This window comes from Salvelinus sp. IW2-2015, linkage group LG26, assembly GCF_002910315.2.
Source record: "Salvelinus sp. IW2-2015 linkage group LG26, ASM291031v2, whole genome shotgun sequence".
Classification (NCBI taxonomy): domain Eukaryota; kingdom Metazoa; phylum Chordata; class Actinopteri; order Salmoniformes; family Salmonidae; genus Salvelinus; species Salvelinus sp. IW2-2015.
This window is the reverse complement of record NC_036866.1, coordinates 20,895,368-20,911,480: the sequence shown is the minus strand read 5'-3', so window position 1 is coordinate 20,911,480 and position 16,113 is coordinate 20,895,368. Positions and strand designations below refer to the sequence as shown.

Here is a 16,113-nt window from a genome sequence, read left to right as displayed (position 1 = left end):
CATGATTGTAGCGGGTTTACAATCACGTTAGTTCTAGTAGCTATGTTGACTATGACATTCGCTAATATTGTGACAACAATGTAGGCTGTGTGTAGAGGTTAGCGGTTATGATTTGATTTATGGTTTGGCATGAAGGGAAAACCGAGTGCGTAGATGCGAGAAGGAATTATACAAGGAGCAAAGTGATCATGCTGTTTGTATGTGGCTGCTATGAAAGTGAACTGTGTTTGAGTTTGATCAGTGGTGTATTCAGTCCGCCAATTCTGTTAAAACGTTTCTTAAACGGAACGAAACGGGGATAAACATACACTACATGACCAAAAGTATGTGGACACCTGCTCGTCGTACATCTTATTCCAAAATCATGGGCATTATATGGAGTTGGTCCCCCTTCGCTGCTATAACAGCCTCCACTATTCTGGGAAGGCTTACCACTAGATCTTGGAACATTGCTGAGGGGACTTGCTTCCATACAGCTACAAGAGCATTAGTGAGGTCAGGCACTGATGTTGGGRGATTAGGCCTGGCTCGCAGTCGGTGTTCCAATTAATCCGAAAGGTGTTCGATGGGGTTGAGGTCAAGGCACTGTGTAGGCCAGTCAAGCTCTTCCACACCAATCTCGACAAACCATTTCTGTATGGGCCTCGCTTTGTGCATGGCGGCATTGTCATGCTGAAACAGGAACTTCCTCAAACTGTTGTTGGAAGCACAGAATCGTTGAGAAAGATTTCCTTTCACTGGAACTAAGGGGCCTAGCCCGAACAATAAAATACAGCCCCAGACCGTTATTCCTCCTCCACCAAACTTTATAGTTGGCACTATGCATTGAGGCAGGTAGCGTTCTCCTGGCATCCACCAAACCCAGATTCGTCTGTCAGACTGCCAGATGGTGAAACGTGATTCATCACTCCAGAGAACACGTTTTCACTGCTCCAGAGTCCAATGGCGGCGAGCTTTACACCACTCCAGTTGACACTTGGCATTGCACATGGTGATCTTAGGCTTGGGTGCGGCTGCTCGGCCATGGAAACCCATTTCATGACGCTCCCGACGAACAGTTTTTGTGCTGATGTTGCTTCCAGAAGCTGTTTGGAACTCAGTAGTGAGTGTTGCAACCGAGGACAGACGATTTTTATGCGCTACGAGCTTCACCACTTGGCGGTCACGTTCTGTTAGCTTGTGTGGTCTACCACGTCGGGGCTGAGCCCTCGTTGCTCCTAAACGTTTCCACTTCACAAGCAGCACTTACAGTTGACCGGGGCAGCTCTAGCAGAGCAGACATTTGATGACCTGACTTGTTGGAAAGGTGGAAACCTATGACGGTGCCACGTTGAAAGTCACTGAGCTAATTCAGTAGCCTTTCTACTGCCAATGTTTGTCTATGGAGATTGCATGGCGGTGTGCTCAATTTTATACACCTGTCAGCAACGGGTGTGGCTGAAATAYCCAAATCCACTAATTTGAAGGGGTGTCCACATACTTTTGTATATATAGTGTACCTGAACTTGTCCAATAGAAACTCTCGTTGGACTAATGATTACGCTCAAATTAGCTACATGCAGGCAAGAGTGTGCAAGGCGGTATTGAATGCGTCCCTGTCTCACTTTGATTACTCCAATTTCTCTCTCGACCCGTGCGCCGATGCTGTAAACTTTCAGCCATAGGCTAGGTTGTAGCAACCTCATGATGGGTATAGGGAAAATTCAGGTATCATGTAGTAGCCTAAACCTATCGATGTTACATTGGAAATTCATTGCAAAACCCACAATGTATCCTTACATACTTCTAATCAAAAGATAATTATGTGTTAGTAATAAAAACATGAATTTATAAACATATTGCAAAGTGATAAATGTAATAACACAAAAACCAAACACCACATTTATTCTGCCAAAGAACCTGTCTGATCATCACTTGCCTGATTACACCACACCACTGTGTTGGCACCGCACGAAGCTACTGCAGTGCTCACACTAATCTGATGAGTTGAATTGGAACGGAGATCTGAAGTTGCATTTGTGGAGTTGGTTTCCCTGTCTTGATTATGCTTTGCTTTGATTCTGTGTCTTGATTCTGCTTTGAGGCATACAAGAAGGGGTTCAAACAGCTGATGATGAAGGTCAACGTCTTGACAGCATCCCCAACAATCCTCCTAAAGGATTTCATGTTGTCGTAGGCCCCCGGATCAGATGTTTTGATTAAAGTAGTTGCGATATCTAAAACATTGATATTTACAGGCATCCAGAATATGAACGTCACTAAGATGCAGGTCACTAGCTTGGTCATTCTCCGACGCTGTGAGACAGCCTTTTGATGCTTAAGTAATTATCTTCTGTGACCACCTCCACTGGCTCGGACTTATTGATTTGTTTGCTAACCTTCTTCTGGAGACAAAAGTAAGAAGTGGCCAGGATGGAGAAAGGGATGAAAAACCCCAAAATAGTCTCCATCAGAAGAACTGCCACTTTCTCCCAGTCCGAACTTGTACTCCTTTGGCACCTCAGCCGTCCCCTCTTGGGCTCGACTGAAGATGGTGGGGGAGGCGAGGACACACACCAGTACCCAGAGGCCCACCAACATCTTATTATGACACATGCGACMAGGACAAGGCAGAAACCCACTGCCAGACTCGTGGTGGCATAAGGCAGGGGAAGGGACTTTTTTTTCAACATTAATGAGTTAAGGAAATTCATTGCAAAAACCACAATGTAGCCTTACATACTTCTAATCATAAGATGTGTAAGTAATAACACCAATTTATAACACAAAAATCAAAACACCACATTTATTCTGCCAAAGAACCTGTCTGATCATCACTTGCACCGCACAAAGCTACTGCAGTGCTCACACTAATCTGATGAGTTGAACTGGAACGGAGATCTGAAGTTGCATTTGTGGAGTTGGGTTGACTGATTCCTTGTCTTGATTATGCTTTGCCTTGATTCTGTGTCTTGATGGTATCATGGCGATGGAAAAGATGGCTGACGTTTTAAGTGCTCCTAACCAACTATTTTATTTCTCTTCGTTTTTTTTGCGTTGTTTGTAAAAKATAAAAAAAATAAAAACGTATTCTGTACATAAGAGACGGTAGCAGCAACATTATGACCGAAAATAACTTCTGGACATCAGAACAGAGATTACTCACCACAAACTGGCAGAAGCTTTTTTTCCCATTAACGAGTCTGACGAGCCCGACGTGAAGGACATACTGCTTTCCCGGGAACAGGCCCAAATCCCTGTCATTTGCGTGAAGATAAGAAAAAGAGGACGGAGGTAGGACTGCCTTCTGAGAATTCGTAAGCGATCAAATAAACCCCCACTGCCTTCCTTCTGTTCTACTAGCGAACATGCAATCATTGGGAAAAAAATCTACGAGGAAGATTAAACTACCAACGGGACATTAAAAACGAATATCTTATTCTTCACGTAGTCGTGGCTGAACGACAACATTATCAACATACAGCTGGGCTGGATATACGCTGTATCGGCAGGATAGAACAGTGGCGTCTGTTAAGACAAAGGGGGCGGACTATGTATATTTGTAAACAACAGCGGGTGCACGATAAGGAAGTCTCAAGGTTTTGCTCGCCTGAGGTAGAGTATCTCATGATAAGCTGTAGACCACACTATTTACCAAGAGAGTTTTCATCTATATTCTTTGTAGCTGACTTTTAACCACCACAAACCAATGCTGGCACTAAGACCYCACTCAATGAGCTTTATTCCACCATAAGCGAACAGGAAACGCTCATCCAAAGGCACCGCTCCTAGTGGCCGGGGACTTTAATGCAGGGAAACTTAAATCCGTTTCACCAAATGTCTATCAGCATGTTAAATGCGTTCTATAATTACAATATTAGTTTGTGGTTCTTACATCTGCAAACAGCTAGTTTGTATTTTCTTTGCAAGTTTAGCTAAATCGTGTTAGCCACTAATACTAATCACTAGTTAGCTGGCTAGCTAACTAGCTAATAAAAGTACTGAGTCAGAGCAAACGTAGCTAGCTAATACAACTTGATACCAGTACTGGTGGAGGCTTAAATCAGCATGTTGTGCAACAGTATCTTCTAACTCAAACAGGAATAGGCGAAGCATAACTATGTTGGATATATGAATAAAGATTTAACGTAGCCAAAGATTATGGGGTCCTCTAGGAAACACTGAAAATCACTTTGGTTCCTACCCTGTCACAATAACTCGTCCATGGCATTTTCATTCGTTGTCATGTCAAACACTGTATTCAAAGTGCCCACTATTATTATAACAAACATTCTATTTCCATGATTCCAAAAGTTCACAAAAGTGTTTTGATCTAAATTGCAATTGCAACATTTGGTAAAAAATAAAGCCTAGTATTTTTGCCCATATCGTGGCAGTGTGGATCTGATTTCAAATGACTGCAGGAAATGCAGAAATTGATGGAAATGCAGGAAATTATTTTTGGTTGAATTGAACAGTATAAAACAATCCGAATGGAGAAATAATTTAGAATATATATGTGTTGCCACCCTAGGGTCACGTCACAAATTTGAAAAATACCATACATACACACATATATATACAGTGGGGCAAAAAAAGTATTTAGTCAGCCACCAATTGTGCAAGTTCTCCCACTTAAAAAGATGAGAGAGGCCTGTAATTTTCATCATAGGTACACTTCAACTATGACAGACAAAATGAGAAAAAAAATATCCAGAAAATCACATTGTAGGATTTTTAATGAATTTATTTGCAAATTACGGTGGAAAATAAGTATTTGGTCAACAACAAAAGTTTCTCAATACTTTGTTATATACCCTTTGTTGGCAATGACAGAGGTCAAATGTTTCTGTAAGTCTTCACAACACTGTTGCTGGTATTTTGCCCATTCCTCCATGCAGATCTCCTCTAGAGCATGATGTTTTGGGCTGTTGCTGGGCAACACGAGCTTTCAACTCCTCCAAAGATTCTATGGGGTTGAGATCTGGAGACTGGCTAGGCCCCTCCAGGACCTTGAAATGCTTCTTACTAAGCCACTCCTTCGTGCCCTGCTGTGTGTTTCGGGGCGTTGTCAAGCTGGAAGAACCAGCCACGACCCATCTTCAATGCTCTTACTGAGGGAAGGAGGTTGTTGGCCAAGATCTCGCGATACATGGCCCCATCCATCCTCCCCTCAATACGGTGCAGTCGTCCTGTCCCCTTTGCAGAAAAGCATCCCCAAAGAATGATGTTTCCACCTCCATTGTCTCACGGTTGGGATGTGTTCTTGGGGTTGACTCATCCTTCTTCTTCCTCCAAACACGGCGAGTGGAGTTTAGACCAAAAAGCTCTATTTATTTTGTCTCATCAGACCACATGACCTTCTCCCATTCCTCCTCTGGATCATCCAGATGGTCATTGGCAGACGGGCCTGACATGCGCTGGCTTGAGCAGGGGACCTTGCGTGCGCTGCAGGATTTTAATCCATGACGGCGTAGTGTGTTACTAATGGTTTTCTTGAGACTGTGGTCCCAGCTCTCTTCAGGTCATTGACCAGGTCCTGCCGTGTAGTTCTGGGCTGATCCCTCACCTTCCTCATGATCATTGATGCCCCACGAGGTGAGATCTTGCATGGAGCCCCAGACCGAGGGTGATTGACCGTCATCTTGAACTTCTTCCATTTCCTAATAATTGCACCAACAGTTGTTGCTTTCTCACCAAGCTGCTTGCCTATTGTCCTGTAGCCCATCCCAACCTTGTGCAGGTCTACAATTTTATCACTGATGTCCTTACACAGCTCTCTGGTCTTGGCCATTGTGGAGAGTTGGAGTCTGTTTGATTGAGTGTGTGGACAGGTGTCTTTTATACAGGTAACAAGGTCAAACAGGTGCAGTTAATACAGGTAATGAGTGGAGAACAGGAGGGCTTCTTAAAGAAAAACTAACAGGTCTGTGAGAGCCGGAATTCTTACTGGTTGGTAGATGATCAAATACTTATGTCATCAATAAAATGCAAATTAATTACTTAAAATCATACAATGTGATTTTCTGGATTTTTATTTTAGATTCCGTCTCTCACAGTTAAGTGTACCTATGATAAAAAATTACAGACCTCTACATGCTTTTTAAGTAGAAAACCTGCAAAATCAGCATGTATCAAATACTTGTTCTCCCCACTGTATATATATATATTTCTTTTTTGGGGGGGCGGGGCGGCGCATTATCGCCCAGCTCTGGCCGCCCCCAGGTGGTAAGGGTAGGTAACAACACATCCACCATGCTGATCTTCAACACAGGGGCCCCTAAATGGTGTATGCTCAGTCCCCTCCTGCACTCCCTGTTCACTCATGACTGCACGGCCAGGCACAACTGCAACAACATCATTAAGTTTGCCGATGACACAACAGTGGTAGGCCTGATCACCGATAACGACGAGACAGCCTATAGGAAGGTCGTCAAGAGACCTGGCCGTGTGGTGCCAGGACAACAACCTGTCCCTCAACTTTTGGATATTAGAGCGACGGTAACTCACAAGCATTACAACTTTCCCGAATCGGATCCTTTGTTCGCACCCCCCAGGGCAATTTAACTTATTCCAGAGGCTGCTCCAAAACACCGCCGCCGGAGAAGAGGTATTCAGAGTGGACTTCTAGTCCGACTCAGGAGGCGTGCACACTCTCCACCGCTTCGGAGTATATTACTCGCTAATGTTTAGTCTCTGGATAATAAAGTAAATGAGCTCAGGGCGAGGATCTCCTTCGAGAGAACCATTAGGGATTGTAACATACTGTTTCACGGAAACATGGCTCTCTCGGGATATACTATCCCCCTCCATTCAGCCATCTGGGTTCTCAATACATCGCCTAGACAGGAATAAATACTTCTCCGGGAAGAAGAAAGGCAGGGGTGTATGTTTCATGATTAACCACTCATGGTGTGATTGTGATAACATACAGAAACTCAAGTCCTTTTGTTCACCCAACCTAGAATACCTCAATCAAATGCCGACCGTATTACATCCAAAGAGAATTCTCTTTGGTTATAGTCACAGTCATGTATATTCCCCCTCAAGCCCATACCACGATGGCACTCAAAGAACTACACTGGACTTTATGGAAACTGGAAACCACATATCCTGAGGCTGCATTTATTGTAGCTYAGGATTTTTACAAAGCAAATTTGAGGAAAAGACTACCTTAGTTCTACCAACACATTGACTATAGTACTCACACTTGTAAAACATTGGACCACTGCTATTCAACTTTTCAAAATGCCTACAAGGCCCTCCCTCGCCCTCCCTTCAGCAAATCTACTGAAGACTCCATTTTGTTCCTCCCTTCCTATAGGCAGAAACTCAAACAGGAAGTACCCGCGCTAGGGTCTTTTCAACACTGGTCTGACCAATCGGAATCCATGCTTCAAGATTGTTTTGATCACGCGGATTGGAATATGTTCCGGGTAGCCTCAGAATAACATTGATGAATACACAGACACAGTGACTGAGGTCATCAGGATGTGTATAGGAGATGTATCCACTATGACAACTATAACCTACCCAAACCAGAAACTGTAAACATATGGCAGCATTCACACAAAACTGAAAGTGTGAACCACCGCATTTAACCATGGCAAAGTGACGGAATATGGCCGAACACAAAGTGTAGTTACTCCCTCTGTAAGGCAATCAAACAGGCAAAACGTCAGTACAGAGACAAAGTGGAGTCGCAATTCAACGGCTCAGACACGAGACGTATGTGGCAGGGTCTACAGACAACAAAGGGAAAACCAGCCACGTCGCGGACACTGACGTCGTGCTTCCGGACAAGCAAAACACCTTCTTCGCCCGCTTTGAGGATAACACAGTGCCACCAACATGGCCCGCTACCAAGGACTGTGGGCTCTCCTCCTCCYTAGCCGATGTAAGACATTTAAGCTTATTAACCCTCACAAGGCTACCGACCCAGACGGTATCACTAGCCACGTCCTCAGAGCATTCGCAGACCAGCTGGCTGGAGTGATTACGGACATTTTCAATCTCTCCCTATCCCATTCTGCTGTCCCCACTTGCATCAAGATGGCCAGCATTGTTCCTGTACCCAAGAAAGCAAAGGTAACTGAACAAAATGACTATCACCCCATAGCACTCACTTCTGTCATCATGAAGTTCTTTGAGAAGCTAGTTAAGGATCATATCACCTCTACCTTACCCGACACCCTAGACCCACTTCAATTCGCTTACCGCCCCAATAGATCCACAGATGATGCAATCACCATCGCACTGCACACTGCCCTATCCTATCTGGACTAGAGGAATACCATTGTAAGTTTGCTCATCATTAAGCTCGGACCCTGGGTCTGAACCCCACCCTGTGAAACTGTGTCCTGGACTTCCTGACAGGCTGCCTCCAAGTGGTGAAGGTAGGAAACACCTCCACTTCACTGATCCTCAACACAGGGGGCCCACAAGGGTACATGCTCAGCCTGCTCCTGTATTCCATGTTCACCCATGACTGTGTGGCCACGCACGCCTCCAACTCAATCATCAAGTTTACAGACGACAACAGTAGTAGGCCTGAGTACCAACAATGACGAGACAGCCTATAGAGAGGTGAGGACACTGGGAGAGTGATACCAGGAAAATAACCGCTCACTCAACGTCAACAAAAGGAGCTGATCGTGGTTTTCAGGAAACAGCACGCCCCTATCCACATCGACGGGACAGCAGTGGAGAAGGTGAAAAGCTTCACGTTCCTCTGCGTACACATCACTGACGATCTGAAATGGTCCACCCACACAGACAGTGTGGTGAAAGCGGCGCAACAGCGCCTCTTCAACTTCAGGCTGAAGAAATTTGGCTTGGCCCCTAAAACCCTCAGACTTTTGGGCTGTATCACCGCCTGGTACGGCAACTGCACCGCCCGCAACCGCAGGGCTTTCCAGAGGGTGGTGCGTTCTGCACAACGCATCACCAATGGCAAACTACCGGCCCTCCAGGACACCTACTGCACCCGATGTCATAGGAAGGCCAAAAAGATCATCAAGGACATCAACCACCCGAGCCACTGCCTGTTCACCCCGCTATCATCCAGAAGGCGAGGTCAGTACAGGTGCATCAAAGATGGGACCGAGAGACTGAAAAACAGCTTCTATCTTAAGGCCATCGGACTGTTAAATAGCCATCACTAGCCGGCTTCCACCCCGTTACGCAACCCAGCACCTTAGAGGCTGCTGCCCAATATACATAGACTTGGAATCACTGGCCACTTTAATGTTTAAATACTGTTTACTCATCTAATATGCATATACTGTATTCTATTCAATGCCACTCTGAAATCGCTCAAACTAATATTTATATATTTCTTAATTGCATTCTTTTACTTTTAGATGTGTGTATTGTTGTGAATTGTTTTTAGATACTACTGCACTGTTATAGCTAGGAACACAAGCATTTCGCTACACCTGCAATAACATCTGCTAAACATGTGTACACGACCAATAAAATGTGATTTGTTGAAATATTTTATACTAATATAAAATGCTAACAGATTGTTTAACTTTTTTTTTTTTTTTTTTAAAGATACGGGTCTAAATTATTGGCACCCCTGTTTTGAATACTCTAGCACCCTCCACTTGTGAGGATAACAGTATTTTTATGAGATTGGAGAACATGTTGGGAGGGATCTTGAACCATTCCTCCATACAGAATCCTTGATATCCTTCTGCTCTTATGAATATCAATGAAAAGCATTCTATACACCACTATTGATGAAAATAGGATCATGTGTAGATAATTGGGAATAGACAAACGATTGCATTTTGTTTAGACTGGTGTGATAGCTACCCTACCATTGGTATTGAAACAGCAATATGGAGAAATTGGTCAGAGGGGAAACAGTTTCTTAGTTTCATGTTTTAAAGCCATCTTTAATTGAAAATAAAAGATAACTCCTTGGTAATTCCTTAAAAAGTAATGAAAGATGACAAAGTAGTATGTTACAATGATTTAAAAAAACAAGCACTGTTCTATGTTCTAAAAACAGTCAACTCCCATCTACAAACAAAGAAAATCAATACTTGTGTGACTACAAAATGTTTCATGTCACAAAGTAATAGTTCTGTAAAGGTTGACACAGAAAGATTAATACATTCTCTTATTTTCTAAACAACATCCAGATCAATATTTAAATGTGTAGTATCACTGGGGACTCTGTTTTAAGAGAAGTGTAGTGAAATCCTGCTTGCCCATTCTCTTCTGKCCAGGCTGAACTCACAGAGACAGTCCTTGTGTCGCCACATTCAAGTAGTAGGATTTAATTGTATATGAAGTTGAACCTGCAATACAAATAATGGTTGCATTGTGAATAGAACAACTAATCTATAATGCACATCTGTCCATCTTTAAAATGCCAGTTGTACTCTGATTTGAGTCTTATCAAGTAAGGTATTTCATATTATGGTGAATATACAGCAGTATGGTGAATACCTTACCTACTCAGCAGTTGTGGGAGACTGGATATGATTGGCCCGTAGCCTGGGGCATTGTCATACAGCTCAAACAGAGGGGCAGCCACCAGCTTATAGTTCTTGGGCACTGCAAACAGTGCTGGGAGACAGACAACCGGTCAATATCCACATTCACTCAGACACACCAACTACACATCAAAATATGTTAACCTTCTTAAAGCTCTTATATACAGGTGATAACCACAGCGATCAACATCAATCAATTGATATGAACTATGTCACATTTAAACATTACAGGCTGGTCAACTTACCTTTTTCCTGCAACTGAACCAAGAAGAGCTTCTTGTGCTCTTTGGGTTTGGTAATGTGTGCTGGGATGTAGGGGTACTGTAGGTAAAACAGAAAAACCAAACTTTGAAGTCCAGTGCCTTCGGAAAGTATTCAAACCCCTTGACTTTTTCCACATTTTGTTAGGTTACAGCCTTATTCAAAACTTTATTAAACCCCCCCCCCCCAATCAGTTTACACACAATACCCCATAATGACAAAGCAAAAATCAGTTTTTGCTAATTCATTAAAAAAACAGAAATATTCAGACACTTCACCCAGTACTTTGTTGAGGTACCTTTGTCAGCAATTAGAGCCTCAAGTCTTGTTGGGTATGACTCCACAAGCTTGGCACACCTGTATTTGGGGAGTTTCTCCCATTCTTCTCTGCAGATCCTTTCAAGCTCTGTCAGGTTGGATGGGGAGCGTTGCTGCACAGCTATTTTCAGGTCTCTCCAGAGATGTCCGATCAGGTTCAAATCCGGGGCTCTGGCTGGGCCACTCAGAGACTTGTCCCGAAGCCACTCCTGGCTTGTCATTGGCTGTGTGCTTAGGGTCGTTGTCCTGTTGGAAGTGTGAAAGTCTCTGAGCGCTCTGGACCAGGTTTTCTTTAAGTCTTTATTGAAGACTCATCTCTTCAGTAGGTCCTATGATTGAGTGTAGTCTGGCCCAGGAGTGTGAAGGTGAACGGAAAGGCACTGGAGCAACAAACCGCTCTTGCTGTCTCTGCCTGGCCGTTCCCCTCTCTCCACTGTGATTCTCTGCCTCTAACCCTATTACAGGGCTGAGTCACTGGCTTACTGGTGCTCTTCCATGCCATCCCTAGGAGGGGTGCGTCACTTGAGTGGGTTGAGTCACTGACGTGATCTTCCTGTCTGGGTTGGCGCCCCCCCCTTGGGTTGTGCTGTGGCGGAGATCTTTGTGGGCTATACTCGGCCTTGTCTCAGGATGGTAAATTGGTGGTGTGGGGGCGTAATCTCTCTAGTGGTGTGGGGGCTGTACTTTGGCAAAGTGGGTGGGGTTATATCCTTCCTGTTTGGCCCTGTCCGGGGGTATCGGCGGATGGGGCCACAGTGTCTCCCGACCACTCCTGTCTCAGCCTCCAGTATTTATGCTGCAGTAGTTTGCGTCGGGGGGCTAGGTCAGTCTGTTATATCTGGAGTATTTCTCCTGTCTTATCCGGTGTCCTGTGTGAATTGAAGTACGCTTTCTCTAATTATCTCTCTTTCTCTCCCTCGGAGGACCTGAGCCCTAGGACTACCTGGCCTGATGACTCCTTGCTGTCCCCAGTCCACCTGGCCGTGCTGCTGCTCCAGTTTCAACTGTTCTGCGGCTATGGAACCCTGACCTGTTCACCGGACGTGCTACCTGTCCCAGACGTGCTGTTTTCAACTCTCTAGAGACAGCAGAAGCGGTAGAGATACTCTGAATGATCAGCTATGAAAAGCCAATGACATTTACTCCTGAGGTGCTGACCTGTTGCACCCTCGACAACCACTGTGATTATTATTATTTGACCCTGCTGTCATCTATGAACATTTGAACATCTTAGCCATGTTCTGTTATAATCTCCACCCAGCACAGACAGAAGAGGACTGGCCACCCCTCATAGCCTGGTAACTCTGTAGGTTTCTTCCTAGGTTCTGGCCTTTCTAGGGAGTTTTTCCTAGCCACCGTGCTTCTACACCTGCATTGCTTGCTGTTTGGGGTTTTAGGCTGGGTTTCTGTACAGCACTTTGAGATATCAGCTGATGTAAGAAGGGCTCTATAAATAAATTTGATTTCGTCAAGGATCTCTGTACTTTGCTCCGTTCATCTTTGCCTCGATCCTGACTAGTTTCCCAGTCCTTGGCGCTGAAAAACATCCCCACAGCTTCACGGTAGGGATAGTGCCAGGTTTCCTCCAGACATGACACTCGGCATTCAGGCCAAAGAGTTGAATCTTGGTTTCATCAGACCAGAGAATCTTGTTTCTCATGGTCTGAAAGTCTTTAGGTGCCTTTTGGCAAACTCCAAGCAGGCTGTCATTTGCCTTTTACTGTGGAGTGTCTTCCGTCTGGCCACTACCATAAAAGCCTGATTGGGGGAGTGCTGCAGAGATGGTAGTCCTTCTGGAAGGTTCTCCCACCTCCAAAGCTCTGTCAGAGTGACCATTGGGTTCTTGGTCACCTCCCTGACTAAGGCCCTTGCACCCCGATTGTGCAGTTTGGCCAGGCAGCCAGCTCTAGGAAGAGTCTTGGTGGTTCCAAACTTCTTCCATTTATATCATGTCCAATCAATTGAATGTACTACAGGTGGACTCCAATCAAGGTGTAGAAACATCTCAAGGATGATCAATGGAAACAGGATGCACCGGAGCTCAATTTCAAGTCTCATAGCAAAGGGTCTGAATACTTTTTTCAAAAATGTCTTTTTGTAATATTTTTTTTAGTTGCTAGGATTTTTCTTAATACATTTTAGAATAAGGCTGTAACGTAGCGCAAGTAAAAGGATCTGAATACTTTCAGAAGGCACTGTATTCAAATTCAAAAGTCAAGCATAAGTGTGAAAGCCAATGAAATATAAAGAGACCTGGGACAGGTCAGGTGACTCCTCTGAGAACTATAGTATGAACCATGGGTTCGTTAAGAGGTCCCTGCATACTTCCCTTCCAAAACAGTTTGTGCATATATTATGACAACATTTTGTGACGTTTGTTTGTTTTGGCCTTCAGCATGGTTTTTTTGGGCTGTTAGTCACCACTTTTTTGGAGGGTAAGCCGAAGTCGGTAGTCCCTTTGTCGGTGATTGGTCAAGAGTAGGGATTCTTCAATTTAGTGTTTGTTGTCATTCAACAAGTGACTAATCATTTTCATGCACATTTTTCCACTTGAGAAATACGGCACCAAACATCTTTGATGTAAAATTGTACAACTAAGATATCCTCAGCCAAAACGTCAAAGTTAATGACAGATTTCTTGAGTTAACCTCTCTCGACAACAGCCAGTGAAATTGCAGGGCGCCAAATTCAAAACAGAAATCACATAATTAAAATTCCTCAAACATACAAGTATTATCCACCATTTTAAAAGATAAACTTCTTGTAAATCCAACCACAGTGTCCGATTTCAAAAAGGCTTTACTGCGAAAGCACACCAAACGATTATGTTAGGTCTGTACCTAGTCACAGAAAAACACAGCCATTTTTACAGCCAAAGAGAGGTGTCACAAAAAGCAGAAAGAGATAAAATTAATCACTAACCTTTGATGATCTTCATCAGATGGCACTCATAGGACTTCATGTTACACAATACATGTATGTTTTGTTCGATAAAGTTCATATTTATATCCAAAAATCTCAGTTTACATTACATATGGTCAGAAATGTATTGTCTCAAACAAACATCCGGTGAAAGTGCAGAGAGCCACATCAAATTACAGAAATACTCATCATAAACATTGATAAACGATACAAGTGTTAACCTGTCTAGGACTGGGGTTCCGAACCCCTCGCCAACAGCCAATAAAATTGCAGGGCGCCAAATACAAAACAGAAATCTCATAAATCAAATTTCTCAAACATACAAGTATTAGGCACCATTTTAAAGATAAAATTCTTGTTAATCCAGCCAGTGTCTGATTTCAAAAATGCTTTACAGCGAAAGCTCCACAAACGATTATGTTAGGTCACCACCAAGTGACAGATACACCCAGCCATTTTTCCCGCCAAAGAGAGGAGTCACAAAAAGCACAAATAGAGATAAAATGACTAACCTTTGATGATCTTCATCAGATGACACTCATAGGACTTCATGTTACACAATACATGTATGTTTTGTTCAGTAAAGTTCATATTTATATCCAAAAATCTTATTTTACATTGGCGTGTTAGATTCAGTAGTTCCAAAACATGCAGTGATATTGCAGAGAGCCACATGAATTCACAGAAATACTCATAATAAATGTTGATGAAAATACAGCTATTATACATGAAACTTTAGATACACTTCTCCTTAATGCAACCGCTGCGTCAGATTTTAAAAAAACTTTACGGAAAAAGCATAATCTGAGAACGGCGCTCAGATCCCAGACCAGCCAGAGAAATATGCCATGTTGGGTAGTCAACATTATTCATATATAAATATTCACTTACCTTTGATGATCTTCATCAGAATGCACTCCCAGGAATCGCAGTTCCACAATAAATGCTTGGAATTGCGACTCGATTTTGTCTCTGTACTGAGACTTAGCCTGTTTGATTGCCTTGCGGAGAGAATAGCTACACTGTTTGTATTCGGTCATGTTCCGGTCACCTTGCTGGTTAAAAGCAGTGGTTCGCGCTTTCAGTTTCACGCGAATGCTGCCGTCAATCCACGGTTTCTGGTTTGGGAATGTTTTTATCGTTGCTGTGGGTACGACATCGTCAATGCACTTCAATGAACTCGCTCACCGAATCAGCATATTCGTCAATATTGTTGTTGGACGCGATGCGGAACATATTCCAATCCGCGTGATCGAGCAGTCTTGAAGCGTGGATTCAGATTGGTCGGACCAGCGTTGAACAGACCTGAGCGCGGGAGCTTGTTGTTTGAGTTTCTGTTTGTAGGCTGGAATCAACAAAATGGAGTCGTGGTCAGCTTTTCCGAAAGGGGGCGGGGGAGGCCTTATAAGCGTCGCGGAAATTAGTATAACAATGGTCTAGGGTTTTTCCAGCCCTGGTAGCACAATCGATATGCTGATATAATTTAGGGAGTTTTGTTTTTAGATTAGCCTTGTTAAAATCCCCAGCTACGATGAATGCAGCCTCAGGGTGTGTGGTTTCCAGTTTACAAAGAGTCAGATAAAGTTCGTTCAGGGCCATCGATGTGTCTGCTTGGGGGGAGAATATATACGGCTTGTTGATATGATTGAAGAGAATTCCCTTGGTAGATAATGGGGTCGACATTTGATTGTGAGGAGTTCTAGATCAGGTGAACAGAATGACTTGAGTTCCTGTGTGTTGTTATGATGATCACACCACTTCTCGTTAATCATAAGGCATACCCCCCCGCCCCTCTTCTTACCGGAAAGATGTTTGTTTCTGTCGGCGCGATGCATGAAGAAACCAGCTGGCTGCACCGACTCCGTTAGCGTCCCTTGAGTTAGCCATGTTTCCGTGAAGCAGAGCACGTTGCAATCCCTGATGTCTCTCTGGAATGCTACCCGTGCTCGATTTTATCAACCTTATTGTCAAGAGACTGGACATTGGCGAGTAGTATGCTAGGGAGTGGAGCGCGATGTGCCCGTCTCCGAAGCCTGACCACAGAGACCGCCTCGTTTGCCCCCTTTTTCGGCGTCGCACAGGGTCGCCGGCTGGGATCAGATCCATTGTATTGGGTGGAAGGCAA

The 16,113-nt window shown here is 43.9% G+C and overlaps 1 protein-coding gene across 1 annotated transcript in view; it reads right to left on the bottom strand.

Moving 5' to 3' along the window:
- Positions 1-9,884: 9,884 nt before the first annotated feature.
- LOC111952962 (cleavage and polyadenylation specificity factor subunit 5) overlaps positions 9,885-16,113 on the bottom strand; it is a 26,760-nt gene continuing 20,531 nt past the window's right edge. Inside the window, exons 6-8 of the mRNA XM_023972005.2 lie at positions 10,733-10,808; positions 10,446-10,560; positions 9,885-10,289 (exon numbers count right to left, since the gene is read on the bottom strand). Of these exons, the coding sequence (XP_023827773.2) occupies positions 10,268-10,289; positions 10,446-10,560; positions 10,733-10,808 (213 nt within the window). The 3' untranslated portion in view covers positions 9,885-10,267. The remainder of the gene's footprint in view (positions 10,290-10,445; positions 10,561-10,732; positions 10,809-16,113) is intronic.